Source organism: Oncorhynchus tshawytscha, linkage group LG16 (genome assembly GCF_018296145.1).
Source record: "Oncorhynchus tshawytscha isolate Ot180627B linkage group LG16, Otsh_v2.0, whole genome shotgun sequence".
NCBI classification, from domain to species: Eukaryota; Metazoa; Chordata; class Actinopteri; order Salmoniformes; family Salmonidae; genus Oncorhynchus; species Oncorhynchus tshawytscha.
In genome coordinates this window covers 8,491,238-8,505,073 of record NC_056444.1, presented here as the reverse complement: position 1 = coordinate 8,505,073, position 13,836 = coordinate 8,491,238, and the positions used below count along the sequence as shown (strand labels likewise).

The 13,836-nt window shown below is 45.7% G+C and overlaps 1 protein-coding gene across 1 annotated transcript in view; it reads left to right on the top strand.

The window, feature by feature from the left end:
- LOC112216466 (reversion-inducing cysteine-rich protein with Kazal motifs) overlaps positions 1-12,540 on the top strand; it is a 90,732-nt gene extending 78,192 nt beyond the window's left edge. The window contains exons 18-21 of the mRNA XM_042298731.1: positions 1,327-1,537; positions 2,438-2,511; positions 3,773-3,928; positions 11,912-12,540. Of these exons, the coding sequence (XP_042154665.1) occupies positions 1,327-1,537; positions 2,438-2,511; positions 3,773-3,928; positions 11,912-12,139 (669 nt within the window). The 3' untranslated portion in view covers positions 12,140-12,540. The remainder of the gene's footprint in view (positions 1-1,326; positions 1,538-2,437; positions 2,512-3,772; positions 3,929-11,911) is intronic.
- Positions 12,541-13,836: the final 1,296 nt, after the last annotated feature.

Below are 13,836 nucleotides of genomic sequence, written 5' to 3'. Positions count from 1 at the left end.
TGAATTAGAGTGGTTTGTTAGTGATTAGGACCTGGTGGGATCATGTTTCTCCTTGCGGTAGGTCGCAGCGTCGGCCTGATGGCGTCTCACCTCAGTAACTCTCAGTGGAACAGGCCGGATTGGGTTATACAGTTGAAGTCGGAAGTTTACATACACTTAGGTTGGAGTTGTTAAAACTCGTTTTTCTACCACTCCACAAATTTCTTATTAACAAACTATAGTTTTGGCAAGTTGGTTAGGACATCTACTTTGTGCATGACACAAGTCATTTTTCCAACAACTGTTTACAGACAGATTATTTCACTTATAATTCACTGTATCACAATTCCAGTGGGTCAGAAGTTTACATACACTAAGTTGACTGTGCCTTTAAACAGCTTGGAAAATTCCAGAAAATGATGTCATGGCTTTAGAAGCTTCTGATAGGGTAATTGACATAATTTGAGTCAATTGGAGGTGTACCTGTAGATGTATTTCAAGGCCTACATTCAAACAAAGTGTCTCTTTGCTTGACATCATGGGAATATCAAAAGAAATCAGCCGAGACCTTATAAAAAAAATTGTAGACCTCCACAATTCTGGTTCTTCCTTGGGAGCAATTTCCAAAGGCCTGAAGGTACCACATTCATCTGTACAAACAAATACTAATTGAGTGTATGAAAACTTCTGACCCACTGGGAATGTGATGAAAGAAATAAAAGCTTAAATAAATAATTCTCTCTCCTATTATTGACATTTTCACATTCTTAAAATAAAGTGGTGAGCCTAATTAACCCAAGACAGGGAATTGTTACTAGGATTAAATGTCAGGAATTGTGAAAAACTGAGTTTAAATGTATTTGTCTAAGGTGTATGTAAACTTCCCAACTTCAACTGTACATCCATTTAACGTCAACGACACCCCATTAAAATACCCACTTTAGGCCCCGTGTCAAGTCACCAAACCAAGAGCCTCGCAATTAGCCAATAAACCCGCCCATTCTCTGTGTTTTCCTGAGACAGTGATTAAAGGGTACATGAGAAGAATGGAACACTGATGTGTTGTGAAATCTGTGAAAGTTTTTTAAATGTTTTAAAAATTGTACAACTGCCATTTATTTCTGAGCCCCAGGAAGAGTAGTTGCTGCCTTGGCACATGTGAATGATTCATCTGGATGTGAATGATTCATCTGGATGTGAATGATTCATCTGGATGTGAATGATTCATCTGGATGTGAATGATTCATCTGGATGTGAATGATTCATCTGGATGTGAATGATAACATCTGGATGTGAACGATTCGTCTGGATGTGAGTGATTCATTATTATATGTGTGTTCTATGCAGGACGCCTGTAAAAGGGCCCGGCCCGTGTGCGGCCACAATGGCGAAACGTACAACACGGTGTGCGAGGCCTACTCGGACCGCGTTGCCGTGGACTACCAGGGGCGGTGCCATGCCGTGGGGGCGGTGGCAGAGTTTGCCTCTGACTCAGGCTGTGACATGATCCCCTGCCCCGCCCTGTCCACCCCGGGCTGCATCCCTGTCACACCACCTGGTCAGTACAATAGAGACAGAAATTATATCATATATAATGTTCTATTAGCGCTATGGTCAGTACACTCAGTGGCTGTGGAACCCTGACCTGTTCCCCTGGACGTGCTACCTGTCCCAGACCTGCTGTATTCAACTCTCTAGAGACAGCAGGAGCGGTAGAGATACTCTGAATGATCGGCTATGAAAAGCCAACTGACATTTACTCCTGAGGTGCTGACCTGTTGCCCCCTCGACAACCACTGTGATTATTATTATTAGACCCTGCAGGTCATCTATGAACATTTGAGGCTGGGTTTCTGTACAGCACTTTGTGACATCAGCTGATGTAAGAAGGGCTTTATAAATACATTTGATGGATTGAACCACATACATTCACTTTGTCATATACACTCAGTGGCCAGTTTATTAGGTACACCACCCTGTTCATGAAAATGGTTCGCTCCGACAGACGGGGAGTCATGCGGCCGTGGCTTGTTATATAAAGCAGGCAGACAGGCATCGAGGCATTCAGTTACTGTTCAATTGAACGTTAGAATGGGCAAAACGAGTGACTAGCCAACTTTCAACGTGGTATGATCATTGGTGCCACGCTGCCTGGTGTCAACGATACAGGAGAGTGGCGGTGGAGTAATGATGAGTGGAATGTGGTCCTGGCACATGTCAGGTCCCTTGATACCGATGGAGCAATGTTTCCATTCCACAAAGAATTTGGCCTGTTCTGGAGGCAAAGGGTGATGGGTACGACCCAGTACTAGATGGGTGTACCTAATATACTGGCCACTGAGTGTAAATCTCTGTTATACTTATGATTTTTCTACATGGGAACACAAGTCAGATTCAGATATTGTTTTGATTGACACCTATCCTCTGACCCCTGACCTCTTGGTGCTCCACCTATCAGGCGCCTGCTGTCCTCTGTGCGCGGGCATGCTGCAGATCCTGTGGAACAAGGAGCAAATGAAAGTCTTCGCTAAGGTCAGAACCGTCTGCCATGTGCCTCAACTATCTGGGTGTGGGCCTGGGGCTTTGTTCCATTTCAGAAAATTTGTCCCCTTCCCTCTCACTCCTTTATGGATCTGTCTAAGTCACAACAGTAGCTCCACCAAATTCAGTATGCTGTGTGCAGGTTTAGATTCCGCTAATAAAGGGCATACAATCGTGTGTGTTAGAGCAGGGCAGGAACAAAAGCCTGCACACCCAGTTGAGTAGCTCTCCGGGAGATGGATTGGCCACCCCTGGGGCACAGGCTGTGGGTTTTGAACTGTAGTGACGCAAGACGACCACTAGAGGGAGGCATAGATATAAAATACCTAGCATCAACATCACATGCCTCCTTCTGGGATACTTAGCAAGTTTGAAATGACTAGATCGGACACGGCTTACTGAGCTCAGAAATGCTTCTTATACATGCTAATAAGAAATGCTTCTTATACATGCTAATAAGAAATGCTTCTTATATATGCTAATAAGAAATGCTTCTTATACATGCTAATAAGAAATGCTTCTTATACATGCTAATAAGAAATGCTTCTTATACATGCTAATAAGAAATGCTTCTTATATATGCTAATAAGAAATGCTTCTTATATATGCTAATAAGAAATGCTTCTTATATATGCTAATAAGAAATGCTTCGTATACATGCTAATAAGAAATGCTTCAAATACGTGCTAATAAGAAATGCTTCTTATACATGCTAATAAGAAATGCTTCTTATATATGCTAATAAGAAATGCTTCTTATACATGCTAATAAGAAATGCTTCTTATATATGCTAATAACAGCTAATGAAAAATGTAATTCAAAGCAGATTCATTATAAATGTGAGCTAGGGCTATTAGTCCCTAATCTCCAACACAATTATTTTATCAACGTTAAGTCTAGACCATAAGCCTGCTAATTCCAAACAAATGACCTTTGGAAATGCTGTCACGCTGAAATTATGTAGCGCCGATGAGACAACGACTCGCTCAGACCAGCCATGGAAATAGACAGCGTAGATTGCCAACCTACCCTTCATTCCCTGACAGTAGGCACTGTAAAACATTCATTTCACTTTCAACTACTGTTCACAGACGCATTTCATGTTTGTTATTAAATCGGGATGAATACAATTTGCTCACCACATAGAGTGCCAATAAACCTGTTTTCAGTTCCATTTTCCTCAGTCTGCAGTGAATTGAATCTCCAACTCTATATGGCTCTGGTTGTCTGTCCTGCTGGTTTGGTGTGTCAGTTGAACAGGAAGCAACCAGTGACGGTCCATGACATCTTGAGGATCCTGCGTCTCCACATCTCCGTGCCGCAATGTGACATCTTCGGTTACCTGAGCATCGACTCAGAGATCGTCATCCTCATCGTCCCCGTGGACCAGCAGCCAACCCCACTGCAGGTAAACACACAGAAACTGAGTTCACACACTGGCTACACACTATCACACACTGGCTACACACTATCACACTGGCTACACACTATCACACACTGGCTACACACTATCACACACTGGTTACACACTATCACACACTGGTTACACACTGTCACACACTGGGTATGTAACCGATGTGAAATGGCTAGCTAGTTAGCGCTCTCTCTCTGTCTCTCTCTCTCTCTTTCTGTCTCTCTGTCTCTCTCTTTCTGTCTCTCTTTCTGTCTCTTTCTGTCTCTCTCTCTCTCTGTCTCTCTCTTTCTGTCTCTCTCTCGGTCTCTCTGTCTCTCTTTCTGTCTCTCTCTCGGTCTCTCTGTCTCTTTCTGTCTCTCTCTCTGTCTCTCTCTTTCTGTCTCTCTGTCTCTCTTTCTGTCTCTCTCTATGTTTCTCTCTCTCTGTCTCACAGAGACCTGTCGACTGACATTAATTCACAATTCTTCTGTGTGCCAAGGCCATTGCCCTGTTTTGTTTTGATTCTAGGTTGATCGGATGATGCATGACCTGGAACCTAATCAGCATAGCATACAGTACACCTTAGGGCCAAATCATCCCATCATGGTGTTGTGAGCATTTTTATTTCCCACTTAAAACGGAGCCCCTTTCAGGCAGCACCAGCAGCATGTTCTCCCCCCCCCTGTCTATAAACGCAGTGGATTACACAGTGATTACTGCAGAACAGAGGAGGCCTTTGTTAACAAGCTGAGCAGTCACACAGAGGATGCGTTTAGAGATATCGGGGAGCACACAGGAGACATGGGGTGAAGTTCTGGAAGGGTCTTTTTTTTTTAGAGCCGCACCCGACCACGCTGGCCACATCAATTCCGAGCCCCACCCGATACCCGACATCAGGAGCAACCCGACCCACCCGCACAGAATTGTTCCGATCCGTGACCCGGCAAATAACATTAATTTATTTAATTGTTTTTTTGGACTCCAGAATAACAGGCTATTATTCCCTTCCCTGCATGAATTCATTTGGCTACATGTCTATTCAACATTTGAATAAAAGGTAACCATACCTTCTAATTAGCCCTCTTACCTAATGAAAGCATATAGCGACATTCAATATTGTTTAGATAATCAAATTGTTTAATTGAAATTCCCAGAATCGAATACATTGATTTGGCCTAGGGTTCTCAAATTCTTACCAGCGCACCAGTTTTAACCTGTGGATGGTCTAAATGAACAAAAGCCTGAATTAACATAATAATGAACTGATAATAAACTGAAATGGCCTATCGTAAACAAATACCGATATATCTACCAGGTGTATCTATCTACCAGGTGTATATATCTACCAGGTGTATCTATCTACCAGGTGTATCTATCTACCAGGTGTATCTATCTACCAGGTGTATATATCTACCAGGTGCATCTATCTACCAGGTGTATCTATCTACCAGGTGTATATATCTACCAGGTGTATCCATCTACCAGGTGTATCCATCTATATCCAGGTGTATCCATCTACCAGGTGTATCCATCTACCAGGTGTATCTCTACCAGGTGTATCCATCTACCAGGTGTATCCATCTACCAGGTGTATCCATCTACCAGGTGTATCCATCTACCAGGTGTATCTATCTACCAGGTGTATCTATCTACCAGGTGTATATATCTACCAGGTGTATCCATCTACCAGGTGTATCCATCTACCAGGTGTATCTATCTACCAGGTGTATATATCTACCAGGTGTATCCATCTACCAGGTGTATCCATCTACCAGGTGTATCCATCTGCCAGGTGTATATATCTACCAGGTGTATATATCTACCAGGTGTATCCATCTACCAGGTGTATCTATCTACCAGGTGTATCTACTACCATAGGTGTATCTATCTACCAGGTGTATATATCTACTAGGTGTATCTATCTACCAGGTGTATATATCTACCAGGTGTATCCATCTACCAGGTATATCCATCTACCAGGTGTATCCATCTACCAGGTGTATCCATCTGCCAGGTGTATATATCTACCAGGTGTATATAACTACCAGGTGTATCTATCTACCAGGTATATCTATCTACCAGGTGTATATATCTACCAGGTGTATCCATCTACCAGGTGTATCTATCTACCAGGTGTATCTATCTACTAGGTGTATCTATCTACCAGGTGTATATATCTACTAGGTGTATCTATCTACCAGGTGTATATATCTACCAGGTGTATCCATCTACCAGGTATATCCATCTACCAGGTGTATCCATCTACCAGGTGTATCCATCTGCCAGGTGTATATATCTACCAGGTGTATATAACTACCAGGTGTATCTATCTACCAGGTATATCTATCTACCAGGTGTATATATCTACCAGGTGTATCCATCTACCAGGTGTATCTATCTACCAGGTGTATCTATCTACTAGGTGTATCTATCTACCAGGTGTATATATCTACTAGGTGTATCTATCTACCAGGTGTATATATCTACCAGGTGTATATATCTACCAGGTGTATCCATCTACCAGGTATATCCATCTACCAGGTGTATCCATCTACCAGGTGTATCCATCTACCAGGTGTATCCATCTGCCAGGTGTATATATCTACCAGGTGTATCCATCTGCCAGGTGTATATATCTACCAGGTGTATATATCTACCAGGTGTATATATCTACCAGGTGTATATATCTACCAGGTGTATATATCTACCAGGTGTATATATCTACCAGGTGTATCCATCTACCAGGTGTATCCATCTACCAGGTGTATCCATCTGCCAGGTGTATATATCTACCAGGTGTATCCATCTGCCAGGTGTATATATCTGCCAGGTGTATATATCTACCAGGTGTATATATCTACCAGGTGTATATATCTACCAGGTGTATATATCTACCAGGTGTATATATCTACCAGGTGTATATATCTACCAGGTGTATATATCTACCAGGTGTATCCATCTACCAGGTGTATATATCTACCAGGTGTATCCATCTACCAGGTGTATCCATCTACCAGGTGTATCCATCTACCAGGTGTATATATCTACCAGGTGTATCCATCTACCAGGTGTATCCATCTACCAGGTGTATCTATCTACCAGGTGTATATATCTACCAGGTGTATCCATCTACCAGGTGTATCCATCTACCAGGTGTATCCATCTACCAGGTGTATCCATCTACCAGGTGTATATATCTACCAGGTGTATCCATCTGCCAGGTGTATATATCTGCCAGGTGTATATATCTGCCAGGTGTATATATCTGCCAGGTGTATATATCTACCAGGTGTATATATCTACCAGGTGTATCTATCTACCAGGTGTATCTATCTACCAGGTGTATCTATCTACCAGGTGTATATATCTACCAGGTGTATCCATCTACCAGGTGTATCCATCTACCAGGTGTATCCATCTACCAGGTGTATCCATCTACCAGGTGTATCCATCTACCAGGTGTATGGTGATGTGGAGGTGGCGGGTGATGTGGAGGTAAACCCAGGCCCAGCATGTCCCCAGGCACCCTCATTTGTTGACTTCTGTGATCGAAAAAGCCTTGGTTTCATGCATGTCAACATCAGAAGCCTCCTCCCTAAGTTTGTATTACTCACTGCTTTAGCACACTCTGCTAACCCTGATGTCCTTGCCGTGTCTGAATCCTGGCTCAGGAAGGCCACCAAAAATTCGGAGATTTCCATACCCAACTATAACATTTTCCGTCAAGATAGAACTGCCAAAGGGAGAGGAGTTGCAGTTTACTGCAGAGAGAGCCTGCAAAGTAATGTCATACTTTCCAGGTCCATACCCAAACAGTTCGAACTACTAATTTTGAAAATTACTCTCTCCAGAAATAAGTCTCTCACTGTTGCCGCCTGCTACCGACCCCCCTCAGCTCCCAGTTGTGCCCTGGACACCATTTGTGAATTGATCGCCCCCCATCTAGCTTCAGAGTTTGTTCTGTTAGGTGACCTAAACTGGGATATGCTTAACACCTCGGCAGTCCTACAATCTAAGCTAGATGCCCTCAATCTCATACAAATCATCAAGGAACCCACCAGGTACAACCTTAAATCTGTAAACAAGGGCACCCTCATAGACGTCATCCTGACCAACTGGCCCTCCAAATACACCTCTGCTGTCTTCAACCAGGATCTCAGCGATCACTGCCTCATTGCCTGTATCCGCTATGGAGCCGCAGTCAAACGACCACCCCTCATCACTGTCAAACGCTCCCTAAAACACTTCTGTGAGCAGGCCTTTCTAATCGACCTGGCCCGGGTATCCTGGAAGGACATTGACCTCATCCCGTCAGTTGAGGATGCCTGGTCATTCTTTAAAAGTAACTTCCTCACCATTTTAGATAAGCATGCTCCGTTCAAAAATGCAGAACTAAGAACAGATACAGACCTTGGTTCACTCCAGACCTGACTGCCCTCGACCAGCACAAAAATATCCTGTGGCGGACTGCAATAGCATCGAATAGTCCCCGCGATATGCAACTGTTCAGGGAAGTCAGGAACCAATACACGCAGTCAGTCAGGAAAGCTAAGGCCAGCTTCTTCAGGCAGAAGTTTGCATCCTGTAGCTCCAACTCCAAAAGTTCTGGGACACTGTGAAGTACATGGAGAACAAGAGCACCTCCTCCCAGCTGCCCACTGCACTGAGGCTAGGTAACACGGTCACCACCGATAAATCCATGATTATCGAAAACTTCAACAAGCATTTCTCAACAGCTGGCCATGCCTTCCGCCTGGCTACTCCAACCTCAGCCAACAGCTCCGCCCCCGCAGCTACTCGCCCAAGCCTCTCCAGGTTCTCCTTTACCCAAATCCAGATAGCAGATGTTCTGAAAGAGCTGCAAAACCTGGACCCGTACAAATCAGCTGGTCTTGACAATCTGGACCCTCTATTTCTGAAACTATCCGCCGCCATTGTCGCAACCCCTATTACCAGCCTGTTCAACCTCTCTTTCATATCGTCTGAGATCCCCAAGGATTGGAAAGCTGCCGCAGTCATCCCCCTCTTCAAAGGGGGAGACACCTTGGACCCAAACTGTTACAGACCTATATCCATCCTGCCCTGCCTATCTAAGGTCTTCGAAAGCTAAGTCAACAAACAGGTCACTGACCATCTCGAATCCCACCATACCTTCTCCGCTGTGCAATCGGGTTTCCGAGCCGGTCACGGGTGCACCTCAGCCACGCTCAAGGTACTAAACGATATCATAACCGCCATCGATAAAAGACAGTACTGTGCAGCCGTCTTCATCGACCTTGCCAAGGCATTCGACTCTGTCAATCACCATATTCTCATCGGCAGACTCAGTAGCCTCGGTTTTTCAGATGACTGCCTTGCCTGGTTCACCAATTACTTTGCAGACAGAGTTCAGTGTGTCAAATCGGAGGGCATGCTGTCCGGTCCTCTGGCAGTCTCTATGGGGGTGCCACAGGGTTCAATCCTCGGGCCGACTCTTTCTCTGTATATATCAATGATGTTGCTCTTGCTGCGGGCGATTCCCTGATCCACCTCTACGCAGACGACACCATTCTATATACTTCCGGCCCGTCCTTGGACACTGTGCTATCTAACCTCCAAACGAGCTTCAATGCCATACAACACTCCTTCCGTGGCCTCCAACTGCTCTTAAACGCTAGTAAAACCAAATGCATGCTTTTCAACCGTTCGCTGCCTGCACCCGCACGCCTGACCAGCATCACCACCCTGGATGGTTCCGACCTTGAATATGTGGACATCTATAAGTACCTAGGTGTCTGGCTAGACTGTAAACTCTCCTTCCAGACTCATATCAAACATCTCGAATCAAGAATCGGCTTTCTATTCCGCAACAAAGCCTCCTTCACTCACGCCGCCAAACTTACCCTAGTAAAACTGACTCTCCTACCGATCCTCGACTTTGGCGATGTCATCTACAAAATTGCTTCCAACACTCTACTCAGCAAACTGGATGCAGTTTATCACAGTGCCATCCGTTTTGTCACTAAAGCACCTTATACCACCCACCACTGCGACTTGTATGCTCTAGTCGGCTGGCCCTCGCTACATATTCGTCGCCAGACCCACTGGCTCCAGGTCATCTACAAGTCCATGCTAGGTAAAGCTCCTCCTTATCTCAGTTCACTGGTCACGATGGCAACACCCATCCGTAGCACGCGCTCCAGCAGGTGTATCTCACTGATCATCCCTAAAGTCAACACCTCATTTGGCCGCCTTTCGCTCCAGTCCTCTGCTGCCTGTGACTGGAACGAATTGCAAAAATCGCTGAAGTTGGAGACTTTTATCTCCCTCACCAACTTCAAACATCTGCTGTCTGAGCAGTTAACCGATCGCTGCAGCTGTACATAGTCTATCGGTAAATAGCCCACCCATTTTTACCTACCTCATCCCCATACTGTTTTTATTTATTTACTTTTCTGCTCTTTTGCACACCAATATCTCTACCTGTACATGACCATCTGATCATTTATCACTCCAGTGTTATTAATCTGCAAAATTGTAATTATTCGCCAACCTCCTCATGCCTTTTGCACACAATGTATATAGACTCCCCTTTTTTTTCTACTGTGTTATTGACTTGTTAATTGTTTACTCCATGTGTAACTCTGTGTTGTCTGTTCACACTGCTATGCTTTATCTTGGCCAGGTCGCAGTTGCAAATGAGAACTTGTTCTCAACTAGCCTACCTGGTTAAATAAAGGTGAAATAAAAAAATTAAAAAGTATATATCTACCAGGTGTATCTATCTACCAGGTGTATCTATCTACCAGGTGTATCTATCTACCAGGTGTATATATCTACCAGGTGTATATATCTACCAGGTGTATCCATCTACCAGGTGTATCCATCTACCAGGTGTATCCATCTACCAGGTGTATCCATCTACCAGGTGTATCCATCTACCAGGTGTATCCATCTACCAGGTGTATATATCTACCAGGTGTATCCATCTGCCAGGTGTATCCATCTACCAGGTGTATATATCTACCAGGTGTATATATCTACCAGGTGTATATATCTACCAGGTGTATATATCTACCAGGTGTATCTATCTACCAGGTGTATCTATCTACCAAGTTGTTGCCCTTGTCCACAATCCAAACCACAAACCAAACCCGGGGATTTCAGCTGTTTCCACGACGACGTTGACCTATACCCCTTCTTTTTATTTCTCCATTAGCCATTTTCACATGAGCTATACTAGCCAGGGAAAGTAGGCTTGGCAACGTATTCTCACGTGGGGGGTCAACTACAAGCTGATCTGTGGCTTTGACATAATGTTTTCATTCCATCCGCCAGTGGATTTGTTTTTTTGCGGATCAACAGCAGGGAACCTTGGGAATCCGACCCGATGCAGGACTAGTCTCAGGCAGTGACTCCTAGGCAATATTTAACTGTTATTTCGAACACTACCATCTCCGGTTTTTCTCTCAGAGAATTAGATTTAATTGAGATAGGACTAACCTGGATAAACAGAAGGTTAAACAAAGATTTTCTCATGACACCAGAGACTTAGATGATGAACGAGAGACCTCAAACCCCCGTCTCGCTGAGAGACAATCTAACTCCTCTCAGAATCTCTTTCACTCCACTGGGACTCATAATCAGACGTTTCATCTCTGCCAACAGTTCTGTCGCATCGAGTGTGAAACTCCCAATTAAGTTGTTTTTCATACCCTTTCCACCCCTTTTATTGATATCTCTGAAAAAAAAACAGCCCTGAGCAATAATTATCGATGGAAACCGGGAAATGAAGGTTATGGGCCGGCCTCCTGTCATTCTCTCGAGGAACTATTAGTCAAGAATGTTACTCACTGTCGGTAACTTTTAGATGGTTCAATTAGGAATGTTTCATACACAAACAAAGAGCCTGGTTTGTTACGTTATAACAAAATAACACGTTTGGATTTCAGAAGGGAATTAAGACGATGCATAACATCATACATGTAAATGTGTGTGTGTGTGTGTATCATGTCTCAGATTGAAGCCTGCAGCATGGAGGCGGAGAAGATCGACTCACTCATCAACTACGGCAGCCCCACCCTGGTCTCCCACGTGCCTCTGTCTGCTTTCCTCACCTCCGACGTCTCCATCTCCACCATCAGGTCCACGGGATACCCCAGCTCCTCGGCCTCCTCCCTGCCCATCTTCCTCTGCCTCGCCTTGGGCCTCGTCCTCATTCTAGTCCCAGGCATAGCCGAGGCCTAGCTAGTCCCCAGTAGCCAGCCACGCCCTGGTGGCACGAGGCCTGGTGTATTGTGGACTATTCTAAGGGACCCTCTCTCTCCAAGCATCATCCTGTAAAAGCCTTGACAATCAACCCTATAAACTCTACTGCACAAGCGTCAGTCATAGACGAGAAGCTATGAGATTCATCTTGTTCCAATGACAGAGGAGACACAATCACATTCCAGCTTTGGTTCCATAGAACTCTCTATATATCGTGACAGGGAGGATTCGTTTTTTATTACACAGTGTTTTGTATCCAGTAGCTCTCTCCTCCTCTAAAGCTGTGGAGGGGTGTGTGTGTGTGTGTGTGTGTGTGTGTGTGTCTGTCCTCCTTACCTTTTCCCTCGCCCACTTCTCCTCTCTCTCTCCTCACCTCTCCTCCCCTCTCCTTCTCCTCCCCCTCCTTCTCCTCCCATCTCCATCTCCTCACCTCTCCTCCCCTCTCCCTCTCCTTCTCCTCCCCTCTCCTCCCCTCTCCTTCTCCTCCCCTCTCCTTCTCCTCCCATCTCCCTCTCCTCCCCTCTCCCCTCTCCTCCCCTCTCCTTCTCCTCCCATCTCCTTCTCCTCCCCTCTGCTTCTCCTCCCCTCTCCTTCTCCTCCACTCTCCTTCTCCTCCCATCTCCTTCTCCTCCCTCTCCTTCTCCTCCCTCTCCTTCTCCTCCCCTCTCCTCCCCTCTCCTTCTCCTCCACTTCTCCTCCCCTCTCCTCCACTCTCCTTCTCCTCCACTCTCCTCTCCTCCCTCTCCCTCTCCTGCCCTCTCCCTCTCCTCCCCTCTCCTTCTCCTTCCTTCTCCTTCCCTCTCCTTCTCCTTCCCTCTCCTTCTCCCCCCTTCTCCTCCCCTCTCCCTCTCCTCCCCTCTCCTTCTCCTTCCCTCTCCTTCTCCTCCACTCTCCTTCTCCTCCACTCTCCTTCTCCTCCACTCTCCTTCTCCTCCACTCTCCTTCTCCTCCCCTCTCCCTCTCCTCCCCTCTCCCTCTCCTCCCCTCTCCTTCTCCTCCCCTCTCCTTCTCCTCCCCTCTCCTTCTCCCCCCCTCTCCTTCTCCTTCCCTCTCCCTCTCCTTCCCTCTCCTTCCCTCTCCTTCCCTCTCCTTCTCCTTCTCCTCCCCTCTCCCCTCTCCTCCCCTCTCTCCCTCTCCTCCCCTCTCCTTCTCCTCCCCTCTCCTTCTCCTCCCCTCTCCTTCTCCTTCCCTCTCCTTCTCCTCCACTCTCCTTCTCCTCCCCTCTCCTTCTCCTCCCTCTCCCTTCTCCTCCCCTCTCCTTCTCCCCCTCCCTTCTCCTCCCCTCTCCTTCTCCTCCCCTCTCCTTCTCCTCCCCTCTCCTTCTCCTCCCTCCCTCTCCTCCCCTCTCTCCCTCTCCTCCCCTCTCTCCCTCTCCTCCCCTCTCTCCCTCTCCTCCCCTCTCCTCTATCCAGGTTTTGCATTTGTACTATTGTAAATAGAGAAGGAGTTGGGAGTTGCAGACTGAGACATTCTGAACGTCAAACAGGTGGAAGACAAGCATCCCCCCCAACTCTATAAGCTGAAAAGACACAAAAAGGGAACCCCTTTATTCCTTTAGTGTAGATAAGATATATTTAATAAAATAACAGGAACAACAGCCATGTTTTTAATGAAAATGACAATCATCACTTTACCCAGCACTGGGGTAAAACAAACGTGGGACAATATGCCTTGTA